This window comes from Bufo gargarizans, chromosome 2 (genome assembly GCF_014858855.1).
Source record: "Bufo gargarizans isolate SCDJY-AF-19 chromosome 2, ASM1485885v1, whole genome shotgun sequence".
Taxonomy (NCBI): Eukaryota; Metazoa; Chordata; class Amphibia; order Anura; family Bufonidae; genus Bufo; species Bufo gargarizans.
Window position 1 is genome coordinate 249,978,194 of NC_058081.1, and position 20,343 is coordinate 249,998,536.

Consider the following 20,343-nt stretch of genomic DNA (forward strand, 5'->3'; position numbering starts at 1 on the left):
TGTGAAATATGTTTGTTATACACATATAGCCTACACTGTGCCACACAATATACAGTATACCGCTACACTGTGCCACACAATATACAGTATACCGCTACACTGTGCCACACAATATACAGTATACCTCTACACTGTGCCACACAATATACAGTATACCTCTACACTGTGCCACACAATATACAGTATACCGCTACACTGTGCCACACAATATACAGTATACCGCTACACTGTGCCACACAATATACAGTATACCGCTACACTGTGCCACACAATATACAGTATACCGCTACACTGTGCCACACAATATACAGTATACCTCTACACTGTGCCACACAATATACAGTATACCGCTACACTGTGCCACACAATATACAGTATACCGCTACACTGTGCCACACAATATACAGTATACCGCTACACTGTGCCACACAATATACAGTATACCGCTACACTGTGCCACACAATATACAGTATACCTCTACACTGTGCCACACAATATACAGTATACCTCTACACTGTGCCACACAATATACAGTATACCTCTACACTGTGCCACACAATATACAGTATACCTCTACACTGTGCCACACAATATACAGTATACCTCTACACTGTGCCACACAATATACAGTATACCACTACACTGTGCCACACAATATACAGTATACCTCTACACTGTGCCACACAATATACAGTATACCTCTACACTGTGCCACACAATATACAGTATACCACTACACTGTGCCACACAATATACAGTATACCGCTACACTGTGCCACACAATATACAGTATACCTCTACACTGTGCCACACAATATACAGTATACCTCTACACTGTGCCACACAATATACAGTATACCGCTACACTGTGCCCCACAATATACAGTATACCTCTACACTGTGCCACACAATATACAGTATACCTCTACACTGTGCCACACAATATACAGTATACCACTACACTGTGCCACACAATATACAGTATACCGCTACACTGTGCCACACAATATACAGTATACCTCTACACTGTGCCACACAATATACAGTATACCTCTACACTGTGCCACACAATATACAGTATACCGCTACACTGTGCCACACAATATACAGTATACCTCTACACTGTGCCACACAATATACAGTATACCTCTACACTGTGCCACACAATATACAGTATACCTCTACACTGTGCCACACAATATACAGTATACCTCTACACTGTGCCACACAATATACAGTATACCGCTACACTGTGCCACACAATATACAGTATACCGCTACACTGTGCCACACAATATACAGTATACCTCTACACTGTGCCACACAATATACAGTATACCTCTACACTGTGCCCCACAATATACAGTATACCTCTACACTGTGCCCCACAATATACAGTATACCTCTACACTGTGCCCCACAATATACAGTATACCTCTACACTGTGCCCCACAATATACAGTATACCTCTACACTGTGCCACACAATATACAGTATACCTCTACACTGTGCCACACAATATACAGTATACCTCTACACTGTGCCACACAATATACAGTATACCACTACACTGTGCCACACAATATACAGTATACCTCTACACTGTGTAGTCTGTTCTATAACCACCATTGTTTTGTGGCGGCGGGCAGAAAATAATCTGGAAGTGCCGCTCCGAGACCAGGCTCTGGATCCGCCACTGGCGCCAGATGTGTCCTTTTACCATTTAGCGACTGCACAGCACAGAGGGTCCCCAGGAGCAGCCTGAGGAAGCGGTCGCCACCATCTTGCAGCCCATGGATGCTGAGTACACTCACTTCACTGACACTAGGGGGCAGTATACATTTAGACTAATCACATTGTTGTGATGCTGGTGTTCCGCATGGTTCGCCCCAGCACACAAAGTGCATTGTGAGAAAAGCAGCCCAAATATGTCGCACTAATCATTCTCCTGCCATACAGACAGCAGCCTGCGTCGTCAGGATCGGCGAGAACTCCGGTCACAGCCGTTTAACCCATCCGACGCCATGGTCAATGGCATAGGTCCACCCAAGGGATTTTCTGCCCATTACACCTCACTTCCAGCCAGGCATTGATCAGGCGGGAGATGCGTCAGACCAGGCAGTGGGCAGTCACGTGACTACCGGAGCCGCGGCCCGTGCACCCCTTCATGTATAGAGGCGCTGTGTGCTGCGGCGGAACTATAGGAGACACAACTCACCCACACAAAGCCGTCACCGGAAGTGTGCACCAGTCACACAGCACCGGGCGGAAACCTGAACCCGCGATAAAAAGTGCCCCTGCTAACGGTCTACCCCTCCTGCACAGTTCCGGAGCACTGAGAGCGTGGATGAAAGGTGACAGGGCCGCTGCCTTCTAGTTTTATTACCTCTCCGTCACGCTGTCATATGTCGTTGTCCCCTCAGCATGGCACCAGTCAGACTGTCATGTGGCGTCAGATTCTCAGTCATGGAAATCCCTGAGCGCTTCTGGCTGCGATTGCCGATGACAACCAATCAGATTCCAGCTGTTATTTTTCTGGGGCAGGTTCTAAAGTGTAAGAATTGTTCTGATTGGTTGTTCTGGTAACTTTTCCCCACCTGTTGTTTGCAGTAGTATTTGTGCATAAAGCCCAGTGGCCATGTTAGTGCTGAGGTTCCAGTATGTGGCCCCAGTAGAGTTTATGAAGTGGGAATCCATTGCTTCTTCCTTTACTCCCTTGTTCTGCACAGGAATACCACAGGACTTCAGTCATACTAGATTGGAAGGACCTTTCCATCCATCTGGCCAAGGAAAAAATATATATAAAATTTATGGAAATGGCCATTTCCGTATCTGTAATAGACAATAACAGGGTTGTTTAGTTATTTCTTTAACTCTGTAAAGGTATTAAAATATACTGAATATAAGAAATAAGATTGGCATACTAGTATCTGGAAGTAGAAGAAGTATGATTTAATTGGTACGTATAGGTAAAAAATGGTGATAAGAGAGTATCATAAAAATATATATAAAAAAGGGGGGTAGTAAAAGGCTCTTTAATGTTGATCAGGGGAAAAGAAAATGTGTATAAAAAAATGTAAAAAGTCAAATGTCAATTGATCGCAGATAATGAGGTGAAGATGGTCCGGTGTACTCTTGCTTCATATAGGCGATAGGTGCAAGTTCATCAAGTGTGGAGAAAATTAAGTAAATATGACTCCAGTCAGGATGTAGATAGTCATATATTGTCATACAATATGTCTCCAAACAGGATGTATGCAGTTCATTTAAATATCATATAGATGTGAATCCGCAGCCTGTAGCCAGTAACAGTGGCTTAAGTAGATAATATTATTGTGAGATCCCATGTATATTTATATCCAAGTAAATACAAGTAAAAGTCAGCGGGCCATACATCCACCAGCAGTGGCGTCCCACTATGGCTGGGATGTGCCCCGCTGGAATTACCTGTCGGGTGGACCTCCTGGGGTATGTAAGCGGCCCGCTGGAGTTACCTGTCCGGGCGATCTTCTGAGGTTGCAGGCAGCGTGTATCCTTCTCACTCGGCAGTCGGCGTCCCACGTGGTGTGTGCGCTCGCTTGAGGTCCGTCCGTGCCGCTTGAACAGGGAGAGTGGTCACCAGTGGTGACTGGACGTATGTTGCACCAGACTGCTGCAGGCCATTTGCAGGCCATTCGTCTGTTTTGTATTGGGCGGAAATACCTTTAATATTTTTAAATGTTTATGAATTTGTCCTTAGAATAGTGCTGCCTCAGTCCCGTCCTCAATCATGGATGATACATTTATATAATTAAAGGGATTGGACATGGCCACATGCGCCAATGACTGGCTTTCTAATTTCTAAACTTTTCTAAGTATCCTTGAAAGTAAATATGCAACAAATTCAGCATTTAATAAATCAGTGATATTATGAATATTGTATGTCATTTTTTATTTTATTTTGAGGCTAGAGTTGGAATCGGTACATTTCTTCCACCTCCATAGCCCTGGAACGGGGAATGATTTTTAAGTTTTTTATAATACCTCTGCCTAATTCTAATACCTTTACTGCCTTTTATAAAGGGCTTGGACAACCCCTTTTATGATGTTCAGGGGAGTAGCTAAAGGTTCATGGCATGGGCCCTGGTGCAAAAATTCAGCTGGGCCGCTCCAACTCACCATTTTATTAAAGGGCCTCACAGTAGTCCTGTTCTAAGAATAAATTTATCACTGCGTGTTGAGATTGAGAGGTTTGATCTGTAGGTACTATGTGCGTTTCATAAGGCATACTTTAAATGTCCTTTTAATATGTATCCGCAGGGGACTGACCAGGCAGAAATGGATGGAACATATACGCTTGAACTATTTCCTCAATGTAAAGTGACAATGCTTCTGTTTAAAAATGTGAAGAATGCATCTGCGCTAAGAAAAAAGGCAATGGATGGATCCATAGAGGGGGCATTGCTGAACCCTGCAGTGGTAAGCATCTTTTCCAATGTCTTATGTATTTCTTTTCTTTGTTTGTAGATATCAACGTAATTTTTTTCATTTCAAAAGTCTTCTACAAGTAGACACAATAGATCTCCCTGTATCTTGTGCCCCTACATAACACTTCAGCACCCACAGGAGCTTTCTTTATGCATTTCATTCTTTGGCGGTGATGGACAAAGATTCGTGCATAAAGTCTAGTGCTTGCTGATTAGCTTTACTGTATAGATTGGAGCAGAATGATTCATCGCATTATCCTTAGAGGCAAAAGGCAAAATAGTACCACTGTACATGCAGATAAGGGTCCAGTCATACTGCGTATGTATGTGTGTGTGTGTGTGTGTATATGTATGTGTGTGTATATATATATATATATATATATATATATATATATATTTTTTTTTTTTTTTTTTTAATTTTTTTTTATACTGCCCGGTATACCGTGTGCCTGTGTGTGGACTCTACTATTCCGTACAGTTGAAAAAATGATTTACCGAAGTACACCAGTCATGAAAATGTAGTGTGAATACACCCTAAGGCTCTGTATCTATATCGCCTTCCACTCCCTGGTCTCTGAGGAAGGATGGGAGTTGCTGTATTCCCTCAGCTCCTAGAGACTGTAATAGTCTTAAGACATTTTTTGTTGCCTGTTTAATACTGATGATCTGTCCTCAGGATAGGTCATCAGTATGTGATCGGAGGTGTCAGAAACACAGTATCCCCACCAATCAGCTGTTTGAAGAGGCTCTGGCACTCTGCTAACCACCATGGCCTCCTAGCAGCTTACCAAAAACAGTGCTGTACATAGTATAGCGGATATGCTTAGCATTGCAGCTCAACCCCTTTCTCTTGAATGGGACTGATCTACACCTAGGCCATGTGACCGATGAATGTAACGTCACTGGCCTAGATAGAGGGCAAGGGTGTCAGACCCCCACCGATCAGATACTGACAACTTATCCTAAGAACAGGCCATCAGCATTAAACACTCAGACAACCCCTTTAATTCTTGTTCATTGCAGCTGCATAAAACTAGACCAGGCAGAAGATGTGCCATGTTTATCACTGGGGCCCATACTGTATAATGAGGTCGGCACATCTTGCTAGACGCATTGGCCACTTTGCTCTTGCTGGTACTATTTTGGCTCATGTTGCCCCTTTCTAAGCCACCCTCTTTACTGTAAATCACACCGTTTTTTTCCTGTAAGTCTTGCTCCATTTTCTAACCCTGTCTAATCAGGTTCAAAAAGTGTCTAAAACATATTAAAAAAATTGGTGCTAGGCATGTATTCCACTTTTTTTTACACAAATTGCGCCTGAATTCTGGTAAATCTCCCCCACTATTTCTCTTCTACAGACAGATATTTTTTATTAATAAAACTAAAATAAAATACATGACGGCATACAACTGGAGATTGACCTCTGTAGGGCCAGGAAACAAAGAAAGGTGAAAATTGCCCCCTCCCACCGCCATACACCAGTGTTTTCCTGCCCCTACAGTGGCCTGGACAGAGAAAGGCCTCTCTGCCTGTCAGGGAGGTGAAGATTAAATTTTTCCTTTCTTATTTTATTATCCCAGGATAGTGCATCGGGGCTTTGGGACCTCCCTTGTATGTTTATAAAATGTCCCTGAGGGTCCCCTGCTTGCCGGCGGTTTCTTGCCAATGCTGGGCAGGGAGACGGATTGGTCTTGCATTCCGTTGTTTGGATGCCTGCCCATGTGCTGCCGCAGCCTCCTTTACCTGGTGGGACAAGCTGGCGTGAGGAAGCAAGCTCTGCATGGTAATTGCGGATGTCTGAAGTCACTTCCGGGTCCGGGATGGCGCGCGCGTACCCGGAAGTGTTGCTGAATAGAGGGCCGACATGTTTTAAAAGGAAACCGCGAGAAGGCGACGGAGCTTCTGATCTGAGGTCTGGTGAGTGCCATGTCGGCCCTGGAATGCAGAAACCTAAAGAGCTCGATGCTCCTGTGCCACAATTGTAAGTCCCCACCTGGGGAATCTCATATGGCAGCTAAAGCATGTGTATATATCTAAGTATATATAGGTTGGGTATCTGAAATTGCCTCCATCACAAATCCCTTGTGCAAATTTGCCTCTTTCTGTTGCACATGTTGTATGGGGTTACATATGTGTGTATATGTGCATGTATATGTGTGTGTGTATGTATATATATATTCCAGCAAAAGTCTACACCAATTGACTGGTCATGGTGTCTCCAGGATGTATTAATGCAATATGTCTTCTTGTGTTTTGTCTACCACTCTAGATTATCGATCCTCTTCAGGTTCTCGTGGCAGTAAATAAAGCAATCCATCTACAGTTACTGGGAAAAATGAAAACTAGAAATCTTAACACAGAGTTTATATTCAATTTGTCCCCAACCAACAATGTAAGTCTACATTTAACCAAAGGGCAAGAAATTCCCAAACTGCTCCTCCCTAACAGGAGCATTCTCTAGTAAGATATACATAACACTATAAAGAATTCCTTTTGTTTTCTATGATCCATAGTATTTTGCATAAATACCCGAGATATGCCATGAATGTGTATTGTAGGAATAAAGTTGTCAGTGTATGAAAACACTTTTTTTATCCAAAGGCTGAAAAAACAATCTGCCCCAGAGTATTATACTGTATAGTAGCGTCAATAATTTTGAATTACGAGGTTACTCATTTGATCTGAATTTAAACAAACAACATTAACAGGTTCCTCACTTTAATTCATTTTTATAACAATCGGATTAATAAACAATAAGATGTGACATTACAAGGTTGCCTGCAGTTTTCCCATTTACTCTTCAGTACAATGCCAATCTAACATTTTACATGCTGTCATGGGTAATAATCTCTTTTGTCTCTTAGGCCTCATGCACACAACAGTATGTATTTTGTGGTCTGCAAAATTTGGATCCGTAAATTGTAGATACTGGCTGCAAACGGTCTGCAAAACAGACAAGAATAAGGCAGGTTCTGTAATTTGCGGGACAGAAACATGGATGCAGACAGCACACGGATGACATCTGTCTGCTGTCCACAACTTTTGCATTCTCATAGAAATGAATAGATTCTCATCCAAACCGCAAAAAAATGCGGATCAGACTTAGATGAAAAATACGGTTGTGTACGTGATTTTACATTCCGTATTTGATCGTGGGGTCTGACACCCAGGACCCTGTCTGTCAGCTGTTTGAGAAGTAATAAAGAAATCAATGATTGCAACAGATAATGATGGAAAGTGGCGCTGCCAAGGTCAATTAGAAAACATGAATTCCCCTAAGGGAGCAAAAAGGGAGCTAAAATATAACTTTTAAAACCTAGCACCACAGTCAAAGGATATGGCTTAGAAATATGGAACAGTCTTACCATTCCGAAGTAACCCCGATAGGGACAGGCCAAGTGCAGTAAAGGAGATGCACCACGTCTAGGCGAGTAACTTGGTATGGTCGTTGGTAGATTCAGAGTGTAGACAACGCAGGGAACTGATATCCCTAGTTATCCCTGAATGGGGAATGAGGACATTGCTGGTAGAGCCCTGCATGTCTATACAGAGTACCTGCCCCACAAGGATACAAAACCGGGACATCAATGGTCCCTTAAAGATTGTATACCCCACAAGTGGCTGGGGGAGCACCAAGGGAACAGCTGAGTTTGTTCCAACAGCTGCACTAAAGCGTGACACATCGGGAACTATCCTATAGGGCACATTAGGGATACCGCCCGATTCCAGGGTCAGGTATCCGGGCGGGGTCTCCCCTTGTGGGGCAGGTACTCTGTATAGACAGGCAGGGCTGTACCAGCAATGTCCCCATTCAGGGATAACTAGGGATATCAGTTCCCTGCGTTGTCTACACTCTGAATCTACCAACGACCATACCAAGTTACTCGCCTAGACGTGGTGCATCTCCTTTACCACGCTTGGCCTGTCCCTATCGGGGTTACGTCGGAATGGTAAGACTGTTCTAAATTTCTAAGCCATATATATTATCCTTTGACTGTGGTGCTAGGTTTTAATAATTATCAGTAAAAGTTATATTTTTGCTCGCTTAGGGGAATTCATGTTTTTCAGCTGTTTGAGAAGGCACCGGCTTCACTTCTAGGGGGCTGAGCACGATACCAAGCACAGCTGCTACACAATGTACGACACTGTGCTTGGTAAGCTGTGAGATGGCTGCTGCACTCACAGGAGCACCGCTGCCTTCTCAAAACAGCTGATCGGCAGGGGTCCCGGATGTTGGATCCACACCAATAAGATACTGTAAAATTCCTTTAATTAGATTTCAGTAACATTAGTTTCAGAGTAAGAAATGTTGGGTTGTGATCACATGATGCTGTTGAAACATTTTGCTTATATAGCAAATGGAGACATAGCGCCCCACTGACCAAGAAAAAGTAAACCGCACAATAAATAGTCTTTTTCACCCTATAAGACGCACCCACCCATAAGGCACACCTAGGATTTAGAGGAGGAAACTAAAAAATATTTTTTTTTCATTATTCCACCAATCAAACCCCCAATGTTAATCAGAACTCAGATCAGACCCAGAATGTTAATACGATCCCATTCAGACCTCAGCTCAGACTCCCAATATTCTTGTTTTCCTTGTGGAGATCCAGTTGGTATAGAGAGTTACAGGCAATGCTTCCTGGGAAATGTATGCAAATGAACTTTTCTCCAGAAAAATGCAAACTCTCTAGTGCCCACTATATGTAGCTACCCTGTAAATCGTTGTCTGACTCTCTTTGAAGAGCTGTGAAACGTGACTAGGCATGTCCTTGGTTTGGCTGTTATTTCTAGTTATGATTTCATTACTAGTCAATGTTTCCATTGACTTCCAGGGCAGCTACCTATAGGTGGCGCTAGGGAAACAGTTTTCTGCCTTCTGGATGAGAGACAATTTGTCCACTCTGCTTGAGGAAATGAATGTGTATAAACAAGAAATGTCTAAAAAAAGAAGCCTAACAAAATGAATTTCTTTTCCGTTTAGATTTCGGAAGCTTTTAAAACATTTGGCCTGTCAGACAGTGCTTCTGGAGTTCTTGTTGTTTTGACTGACGATGGGACTAGAGCTTTGAATTCTCAAGAAATAATATCTCACGTTGAAGGCCAGCAGGTCCCACTAGCAGATCTGTCACAGTTGACAGACTTCACAAAAGTGAAAAAGGTACCCAAAGCCATGAAATCAATACTGCATGCCAATCTTTTCTTCAAATAATTGCCTTATTGCATCCTACCCAGGGGCGTAGCTATACGGGAAGCAGGGGAAGCGGCTGCTTTGGGGCCCTGACCCAGAAGCTGCCCATCCAGGAGGAGGAGGACTAAAAGATTTTGTCAGTGCCCCCTCAACAGTATTACACAATGAAATTATATATAGTGACAGTATATACAATGTAGAAAATGGATGGAACAACTGCCGGGCCTGGTCTGAGAGAGCGATCTTTACTAGCCACAGGAATAGGGGCGGCATGAAAGGAAGGGGTTGCGAAAAAATGACTGGGGGGCATTCAAAAATTTCCTGTTGGGACCAGTCATTTCTAGCTACGCCACTGATCCTACCCCTTATCATAGATTATAGCAAGTTGCCTTGCCGGAAAATGCCAGTGTAGCTCAAAAGAAATCAAACGTGTATATATACCCTTTCTCTGCCAGAGGTTTTGACATGCACAAATAAAACCTAAATTATGATATAAAAAAAGCATACTAACTCTTATGCCCATATATTTTCTGAAATTAGACACAGACCCAGCACATTGACACCTTCATGCAATTTTGTGTCAAAATTGAATCATAAAAAATTGTGTAAAAGTTATATGCACCACATCACCTAAAACAAAAATGTTATACATGCAACTTAGGCTACTTTCGCACTCGTGTTTTGGCTTTCTGTTTGTGAGATCCGTCATGGGCTCTCGGTCCAAAACAGATCAGTTTTGCCCTAATGCATTCTGAATGGAAAAGGATCCGCTCAGAATGCATCAGTTTGCCTCCGATCAGTCTCTATTCTGCTCTGTAGGCGGGCGACAAAACGCTGTCTGCAGCATTTTGCTGTCCGCTTTAGGAAACTGGGCCAAACGGATCCGTCCTGGCACACAATATAAGTCAATGGGGATGGATCCGTCTTCTCTGACACAATCTGGCATAATAGAAAACGGATCCGTCTTTTATTGACTTTTTCAATGGCGTTCATGACGGATCCGTCTTGGCAATGTTACAGATAATACAAACGGATCCGTTTATGACTGATGCATGCTGTTGTATTATTGTAACGGATCAGTTTTTGCAGATCCATGATGGATCCGCCAAAAACGCGAGTGTGAAAATAGACTTACATGTACTGTACATATCTTTCTAAAATCACCAGAACTGGAAGGACCAAAAAATATGGTTTTAAGCTAGAGACTTTTAAAAAGTAACAGCCTATAAAATACAGTGATTACAGTTCTTAAAGAGGACCTTTGACTAGAATAAAAAATCTAAACTAACTATACAGACATGTAGAGCGGCACCCAGGGATCTCCCTGCACTTACTGTTATACCTGGGCGCCGCTCCGTTCTCCCGGTATAGCCTCCAGTATCTTCATATGTTAGGCTCCACCCAGTGGAACCTGTCGGCTTCTCCTTCTCCAAGGCTGTAGCGCTGGCCAATCGCATCGCTCAGCTCATAGCCTGAGAGGCTTTTTTTTCTCTCAGGCTATGAGCTGAGCGCTGCAATTGGCCAGCGCTACAGCATGGCAGAATGAGACGCCGGCAGGTTCAACTGGGTGGAGCCTAACTGTAAAGATACCGGAGGCAATTACGGGAGAACGGAGCGGCGCCCAGGTATAACAGTAAGTGCAGGGAGATCCCTGGGTGCCGCTCTACATGTCTGTATAGTTAGTTTAGATTTTTTATTCTAGTGAAAGGTCCTCTTTAAAGTAAGTGAACCACCAAAACCTGTATATTTCCTGGAAACGGGCAACTTGATTGCAGCAGTCCTGATGGACTGTTCACAACCATGTCCAACTTCAGGTAACTTTGACAAACATGAATTATAAGAAAAAAAAGTCACATCCAAGCAGAGGTTTACGCAAATAAAAACAAAAACTTTAAAATAATGTATTTAGGTGTGCAGATCTCATATATTCCACAAGTGTATACATCAGCAAGGGCTTGTGCTCTTAAAAACACCAAAACAGAGGACACATGATATTTTGAAGTCCTCTACAAATGCATTAAAATATATATAATACACTGCAAACAGCTGGCATGTTACCCCAATCTATTTTCTGAGTGTGCACATACCATGTATAAAATCCTAACCTAATAATACAACCACCTCCATGCAACTTTGCAGCACGTAGTGGTTATATTAAAAAATTGGAAGAAATTTCAAATTTGCTACTAAAATGCGTACTCTAGCAGAGTGTTTATGGTAAATAATATATAGTCTGCAAAAAAAACTGTAAGATGTCAGGAGGTCATACATACCACACATGTCTACATTTAATGCAGCATGTCTTAAATAAATGCAAAAACCGCAGTAATGCGCCAACCAGCTTTTGCATGCCAGTATTGGGACTTATACAGAGGGGTATAATAAGGGGGCTTTAACAACTGAACCTCCTGTAGTTCAACAGAAAATGAGCGCGCCATACCTCTGGTTCTGATAAACCACAAGAGGTCTGGGTGTTGCATTCATAATATGTGCAATAAAAAGCCCCTGTATCACATGCAACTAAAAAGCACTTGAACGCTCTCTGAGTAATGGGTGAGGGGAGATTGATATCACGCACAGAAATCCATGTTCTCTTCCCCCTGGGGACATGTACAGCTAGACAAGGAGAGAGGAGGCTGTGTTTCTCTTCTTCCCTCCTGCAGCCTTTCATCACATCACCCACTGCCCCACGCTGGCTGACACCTCAGAGCAGACTTCCCCCTTTAGCCAGCTATCAGGAAATAACCCAGGCTGTGCAGCAGCTCCAGACATTCAAGACCAAGATCGCAGTGCCAGATGCTCTACATCAGGAAGCCTTTAGAAATTGGGTTGGGAGTCAGAGCTGCATAGAGCTGTAACTCCCGATGTATCAGGCATAGCACTGCTTAGATTTTAAGATTTAAAACCAGCCCTGACTGGTATCTCTAGCTGCTACACAGCCTGAGATCCAGCCATCAATATAGAAGATGTATGAGATACATCCTTGGCTACTGAAGTGCCGCTCTGCAAGGATGTATGATATAAAAAGGTTTAAAGAAACTGTCGTCAGAAAATGATCTATTATATATTTCAAGTTTTTATGTTACACATTTTTAAAGTATTTATTGGTGATTTCTCTCTATCAATATCTTGTCACTATATTAAGAAAAAACTTGGTCTTGCATTTTTCACTCTGACCAAGGACTCCTAGTAGACTGACGTTACCTGCTGTGTACAGATCACTTTTTATTATTTGCCTCATTGTCATCACAGGCAGGCTTACAATAAATGGTGACACTTCTATTAGACAGATGACCATACACATATGAATGTTGGCTGTACCCACCGATTTTTGCCTGGAATAGCTGATCATCTCATGTGCATTGAGGTGCCCTGCCTGGCCCCTGATGCTGGGGGGGAGGCAGGATCAGACATGTTGGAATTTAACTCGCCTAATGGTACTTTCACATTAGTGGCAGGCTGTTCCGGCGGGTGAAAAGCCTGTCGCATCCGTCCTGCTGCTACTTCACGTGTGTCCCCGGACTTCCGCTCCATCCCCATTGACTATGATGGGGGGCGGGGGTGGAGTTCCGGCAGCACACAGCGAGAGGGAGCCAGACTAAAAGTACTGCATGCAACCGCCGGAACAGCCTGCTGGAGTCCCCTGCTGCTAGTGTGAATCTAGCCTCATCTGTTTGCTCTCAAGGTAAATAAGCCACTGCTGTGAGTGTGGGACAGTAGACTTGCAGATGGACTGCAACTGGCAGCATCATAAATCACTATCCTGTATACTGCTGAATATATTGTCAGGGGTTGCTCTTTCAAGCAAGGTGGCGATTACAGATTCTTGTGCAGACTATTAAACACAGGTCAAACTGAGAATCAGGCTTTTCTTAGTCAGGACGGCAGCCAGCCTCCTGGACTTGTCTCCAGACATCACTCCCCAGACTGACAGCCTGGGACATGTTTTATTTCCCCTTAACGATTCCAGATGACTACAACTGGAGATCCCTCAGGCTAGGGGAAAATACGCCCTGGAATGGGGTGGACTGGGGAGGTCCCACTACCAAACCTACCTTTCCCAGTCCAATAAAATCCAGCCCATGAATTACTAAATTAGGTCAATGTTAGAGGAGCGGTGTACAGTGGAGGTCACTGTTAAGGGAGCTGGGTACTGTGGCAGTCACTGTTAAAGGGGCAGTTGCTGGGGAGGTCTTTGTTAAGGGGGGGCAGGAATGGTGGAGATCAGTTAAGGGGACTGTAACCTATGGTCAGTGTTAAGAGGTGGGTGCTGTAGAGGTCACTGTTAAGGGGGGCTGGCCTGTCTGAGAGTGAGCTGTTCAAAAGGATATCCCTGTGTCCGTCCAGGCCCTGTGCTAGACGGAGGACAGGGAGTCTGCAAGCCGGACTGTCCGGCCTAAAACCGGACCTCTGGCCACCCTATGGGCAGGTTGCTGTGGAGGTCACAGTTAAGGGGACGGGGTGTTGTGGAGGTCACTGTCAAGGAGATGGGGTACTGTAGAGGTCACTCATAAAGGGGTAGCTGCTGTGGAGGTCACTGTTAAAGGGGCGGGCTGCTGTGGAGGTCACTCTTAAGGGGGTGGCATGCTGTGGAGGTCACTATTAAAGGGACGGTCACTGTGGAGGTCTCTGTTAAGGGGGCAGGGAATGGTGGCGGTCACAGTTAAGGGGATGGTCAGTGTTAAGGGGCAGTGTGCTGTAGAGGTCACTGTTAAGGGGGCGGGGTGTTGTAGAGGTCACATTTTAAGAGAACGGAGCTCTCTGGACATCACTGTTAAGGGGGCGGGTTATTGTGGAAATCACTGTTAACGAGACGGGGTACTGTGGAGGTCACTAATAAAAGGGCGGACGCTGTGGAGGTCACTAAAAGGGGCGGATAACTGTAGATGTCACTGTTATAGTGGATACTGTTGATATCTTTTAACAACACACACAAACATTAAATGAAGTAGATTAAATATACCCGTGTGAAGCCGGGTCCTTCTGCTAGTTGTTCATATAAATTGGTTGTCTTTTATAACACAACTGCTTTAACACTGTTTAATTATATAAAGTATGTTTAAAGGGAACCTGTCATGTGGATATTTGATTATAATCTAACTAATTATATACAATCATTAACTACTAAAAAGTGCCTTAGATGTATTCACTTACTGGTGTGACAGATGGTTACCTCATAATATACACACAAAGATGCCGCATGCTAATGAGCTGATTCCGGCGTGATGTCACTGAGTCCAGCATATATTTAATTCTGAGCTATAGCCACTCCCCTGCCCACCTGCTGCTGATTCATATGGAAAAACTGTCAATCAGCAGCAGGTGGGCGGGGAGAGTCAGGAGCTCATGAATATTCATGACTCATCATTATCAGCTGGAGCTTTTCAATACAAGATGTTGGCAGATTGACTGGGTCAATTAAAGAAAATGACCCAGCATTTTGCTAAGAGAATCAGTCACTTATTTATGTTGCCCTTAGTTAGGACACCCTAAAACTGGTGACAGGTTCCCTTTAAGGCACTGTTCCCATTTGCATCACAGTTCCATCTTTGCCAAATCAGTCATTACAATTTTTCCAAGGAATTAGCAGTTTTTCTTTACCATGTTAATTATATTAAAAAATGCCAATGTGAAGAGAGCCTTGTTCTTGTTGTAGCTTGCCAGATACAATAATGTTCCAGGAAAATCGAGGACAAGTCAGCAAAAATGGTAAAGCACAAGGACAAAGTTTAGCCACCTATAACAAGTTCATTGTTACCTGGTATGAGGCATTAAAAAATGTTAATATTTTGCAGATTTTTCATTGTCATTTTTCTTTTCATTTTCAGGTGTATAAAATTACAACAGAAGAAGAAAAAATTGGTTCTGTTTTGGATGCCATCATTTGTAGAATGTCTGTCAAATAAAGAGCCTTTATTGTAATAATTATGCTTATTAGACAGTATGTGAGCTTAAAGGGGAGGGTTGAAATTTTTTGTAAACAGGCTCAGATCACTATAAAATAAATTATACTGATCCCCTCACCATTCCTATTGCAACACTTCCTCACCGGTCTCTGCATCCTGGTCAGTCAGAACACACAGGAAACAACCACTTGGCAAATCGCTGGCCAAAGCAGGACACCACTGTGACCAGTGACTGGCTGAGTGATCCTAAGGCAGAAAGTGGTGAAGTAGCTGGGAAGTCTTGGAGCAATAGGGCAGGGATGGCCAACCTGCGGCTCTCCAGCTGTTCTAAAACTACAACTCCCACCATGCCCTGCTGTAGGCCGATAGCTATAGTCAATCTGGGCATGCTGGGAGTTGTAGTTTTGCAACAGCTGGAGAGCCTCAGGTTGGCCATCCTTGCAATAGGGGATCTGCAAGATGAGTATCGCTTGTTTTATTATTTTGATCTTGAATGTAGCCTGTTTAAACCCCTTCAGCCACAACGATGTTCCATTTTTATGTTTTTGTTTTTCACTCCCATCCTTCCCAGAGCCATAAGTTTGTTTGTTTTTGTATTTTTTTTTTCTATTCACATATGCCCTCGAATGAGGGCTTGTTTTTTGCAAAATAAGTTTTTTACTTTCTAATGGCACCATTTCCTATTACATACGATATGATGGGAAGCTGGAAAAAAATTCAAATGAGATGGAATTGGGAAAAAGATACGCAATTGCACCACAGTTTTATGATTATTTTTTTTTGGGGGGGGGGGGGGTTACGGCATTCCCTTTGTGCTAAAACTCACTTGTCAACTTCATTCTACAGGTCAGTACGATTACTGTGATACTATATTTTTATAGTTTTTCTTGTGTTTTAATACTGATAAAAATAAAAACTTGTAAAAAATGTATATTTCTTTGCATTGCCTATTCTGACCCCCTAATTTCAAATTACCATTTTGATATTTTTTTTTCTATTAGGGCTTTCACCATATAGGATAAATGCATTTATATTTTAATAGTACTGACTATTGATGAGTAAGAGATCCTAGATCCGAAGTTGTTCCACTCAAAACTTCGGATTAATGCTGTACGGAGATCCGTGTTCGTACAGCATTAAAATGTACGGCTTCCGATTAGGCGAAGTTAGTTATTCGCAAAGCCGCCTGAGACTAACTTCGTCTCACAGAAGGCTGTACGGAGACAGATCTACGTACAGCATTAATCCAAAGTTTTGAGAGAAGCGACTTTGGATCTAGGTTTATTTTTAATATGGGGAAAGGAGGTAATTAGAATTTTTCTTATATGTAACATAGTACATAAGGCCGAAAAAAGACATTTGTCCATCCAGTTCGGCCTGTCATCCTGCAAGTTGATCCAGAGGAAGGCAAAAAACCCCTGTGAGGTAGAAGCCAATTTTCCTCACTTTAGGGGAATAAAAATTCCTTCCCGACTCCAATCAGGCAATCAGAATAAATCCCTGGATCAACGACCCCTCTCTAGTAGCTATAGCCTGTAATATTATTACGCTCCAGAAATACATCCAGGCCCCTTTTGAATTCCTTTATTGTACTCACCATCACCACCTCCTCAGGCAGAGAGTTCCATAGTCTCGCTGCTCTTACCGTAAAGAATCCTCTTGTCTTTTTAAAACTTTTTTCACTTTGATGTCTGAGCTGAAAGCAGCATGTTATAGTAGAGCAGGGGCAGATTGAGATATATATATATATATATATATATCTCAATCAAATTTATTAATTTAAGTTCCTGATAATTCTGGGCTTTGAAGTCAAGGAGGCGGTCCTGTCGGTGATTGACATCTATCTCTGTATACACAGTCATAGAGGGAAGTCTGTCAATCACTGATAGGACCGCCTCCTTGACATCAAAGCCCAGAATGAACAGGAATTTTGATGTTTAAATTACAAAATGTACTGAATCTTGTCCCATACAACTACAATATTTTTCGCTTTATAAGACACTTTTTAGCAAGAAAAAAAAATCTTGCTAAATAGTGTCTGCGTCTTATAATCGGGGAGATCCAGCATGGTCAGACTCCCTGGCTGCTGTCTTAAAATACAGCTCTTTACCCGATCAGTGAGCAAGATATGCATCTGCACACACCTCTCCCTGCTGACACCGACTGTGTGATCAGCAGCAGGCAGGAGAGCACATGGGGAGGAAGGTACTATAGCTGCGCTGAAAGATACCAATGACCAACAAAACCGGAATATGGTTGTACAGCACGAAATAGAACGCAAGTGCCAAAAGTGAATAGCTCCTAGATGGGACAAACCCAGGCACTCAGCATACACACAAATATAATACAAAAAAATATGTCTTTATTGAAATCAATAAAACAAATAAATAGATGCATAAATTGGCAAAGACAAACATAACCACATGGAGAGTGCACAAAACATGTCTGGACGTGAAGTTATAGCATTGCAATTAGTGGAAAAGGTGAGATGAAAAAACAAGTATAAATAAATACAAAATCACACCATGTGGCTCCCCCACCTAGATAAAAAACCATAATTCACAATACAGACCTGGGTAGTGGCACCTCCTAGAGACCCCAACGTTTTCATTTCCATGGAAATTAAAACTGTAAGTACAGCTTAAAGAGGACCTTTCATCGGTCCAAACATTGTGAACTAAGTATCATGACATATACAGCGGCGCCCAGGGATCTCACTGCACTTACCATTATCCCTGGGCGCCGCTCCGTTCTACCGCTAGGCCTTCCGGTATGTTCAGGGACTTGGTTAAAGTAGGCGAACACTTAGGGGACTTGGTTATAGTAGGCGGAGTCTGCCCTTGTTCTGCTGGCCGTCTCCTTCTCCTAGGCTGTAGCGCTGGCCAATCGCATCGCAGAGCTCACAGCCTGGGAGAAAAAAACTCCCAGGCTGTGAGCTCTGCGCTGCGATTGGCCAGACCCGCACTTCCGAGTCCGCAATTCCGATCCTGAAAAAAATAGAACATGTCCTATTCTTGTCCGCTATAGCAGACAAGAATAGGCATATTCTTTTAGTGACAGCAATGTGCGGTCCGCAAAATGCTGTCCGCAAAACACACAGATGTGTGAATGGACCCTTATTTGGATAGGTACTTTTAATGAGGTGACCACATGCACCATTGCTGGTTGTTACAATGGTCAGCAGATGACACAGTAAGTCCCCTTTCACACGGGCGTCAGATTTTGTCTGGATGCGTTTGCAGGTGCATTGCGGAAACCTGCTTGAGTGTGCACGCAATTTCAGTTAGTTTTGTCTGTGATTGCATTGCGTTGTTCAGTTTTTTTCCACGAGAGTGCAAAGTGTTTTAATGCGTTTTGCACCCACGTGATAAAAAACTGAACGTGGTACCCAGACCCGAACCTGGACTTCTTCACTGAAGTTTGGGTCCGGTGTTCTGTAGATTTTATTTTTTTCTATTAAAACATGGTTATAATGGAAAATAATAACATTCTTTAATACAGAATGCAAAGTAAAATGTCCCTTGAGTGTTAAAAAATAATTTAAAAAATTACTCACCTCATCCACTTGATTGCACAGCCGTTATCGTCTTCTTTTTTCTTCTTTCAGGACCTGCAAAAGGACCTGCGCTGACGTCACCGGGCTCACCACGCGTTGAGCGTGATGACGTCAGTGCAGGTCCTGCATGTGGCAGACGCAGCACTATGAAGTGTCTTTTGCGCTGTGGCATTAGAAGAATTTTGGTATCTCTAACCTCTAGTCTAATCAGACTGTCTATTACTCTGTAATTCCTCTAGCACCGTTCTATGGAAACAGTAGTTTAACCCCTTAAGGACCGGGCTCATTTTCACCTTAAGGACCAGGCAATTGTTAGCAAATCTGACCAGTGTCACACTATGTGTGAATAACTTTAAAACGCTTTTACTTATCCAAGCCATTCTGAGATAGTTTTTTTTTTTTTTTGTCACATATTGTACTTCATGACACTGGTAAAATGGAGTCAAAAAAAGCATTTTTATTTATTAAAAAAAATACTAAATTTACCAAAAATTTTGAAAAATTTCCAAGTTTCAATTTCTCTACTTCTATAATACATAGTAATACCTCCAAAAATAGTATTAAATTAAATTCCCCATACAGTACAGACCAAAAGTTTGGACACACCTTTTCATTCAAAGAGTTTTCTTTATTTTCATGACTATGAACATTGTAGATTCACACTGAAGGCATCAAAACTATGAATTAACACATGTGGAATTATATACATAACAAAAAAGTGTGACACAACTGAAAATATGTCATATTCTAGGTTCTTCAAAGTAGCCACCTTTTGCTTTGATTACTGCTTTGCACACTCTTGGCATTCTCTTGATGAGCTTCAAGAGGTAGTCACCTGAAATGGTTTTCACTTCACAGGTGTGCCCTGTCAGGTTTAATAAGTGGGATTTCTTGCCTTATAAATGGGACCATCAGTTGCGTTGTGGAGAAGTCAGGTGGATACACAGCTGATAATCCTACTGAATAGATTGTTAGAATTTGTATTATGGCAAGAAAAAAGCAGCTAAGTAAAGAAAAACTAGTGGCCATCATTACTTTAAGAAAGTGTCCCCAAGTGCAGTCACAAAAACCATCAAGTGCTACAAAGAAACTGGCTCACATGCGGACCGCCCCAGGAAAGGAAGACCAAGAGTCACCTCTGCTGCGGAGGATAAGTTCATCCGAGTCACCAGCCTCAGAAATCGCAGGTTAACTGCAGCTCAGATTAGAGACCAGGTCAA

The 20,343-nt window shown here is 42.7% G+C and overlaps 2 protein-coding genes across 4 annotated transcripts in view; one reads left to right on the plus strand and one right to left on the minus strand.

Moving 5' to 3' along the window:
• The window catches only part of LOC122927895 (dol-P-Glc:Glc(2)Man(9)GlcNAc(2)-PP-Dol alpha-1,2-glucosyltransferase-like), a 39,872-nt gene extending 37,445 nt beyond the window's left edge, over nucleotides 1-2,427 (minus strand). The window contains exon 1 of one of the 2 annotated variants that reach the window (XM_044280217.1): nucleotides 2,388-2,427. The gene's annotated coding sequence lies outside the window, so the exon portion shown is untranslated. Of the gene's footprint in view, nucleotides 1-2,219; nucleotides 2,326-2,387 lie in introns of those variants that run through there. The other variant, XM_044280218.1, reaches the window with a different exon arrangement.
• Nucleotides 1,764-16,366, plus strand: TPRKB (TP53RK binding protein). Of its 2 annotated transcripts, none has more exons than XM_044280219.1 (5): nucleotides 1,764-2,355; nucleotides 4,301-4,459; nucleotides 6,737-6,859; nucleotides 9,455-9,631; nucleotides 15,490-16,365. In XM_044280219.1, the coding sequence occupies exons 2-5, from the start codon at nucleotides 4,319-4,321 to the stop codon at nucleotides 15,565-15,567; spliced, it is 519 nt and encodes a 172-aa protein (XP_044136154.1). In that variant the 5' UTR covers nucleotides 1,764-2,355; nucleotides 4,301-4,318; the 3' UTR covers nucleotides 15,568-16,365. The 2 variants fall into 2 exon arrangements, with proteins under 2 accessions (XP_044136154.1, XP_044136155.1); XM_044280220.1 differs by lacking the exon at nucleotides 1,764-2,355 and adding an exon at nucleotides 2,418-2,555 and having other exon boundaries at nucleotides 15,490-16,366.
• Nucleotides 16,367-20,343: the final 3,977 nt, after the last annotated feature.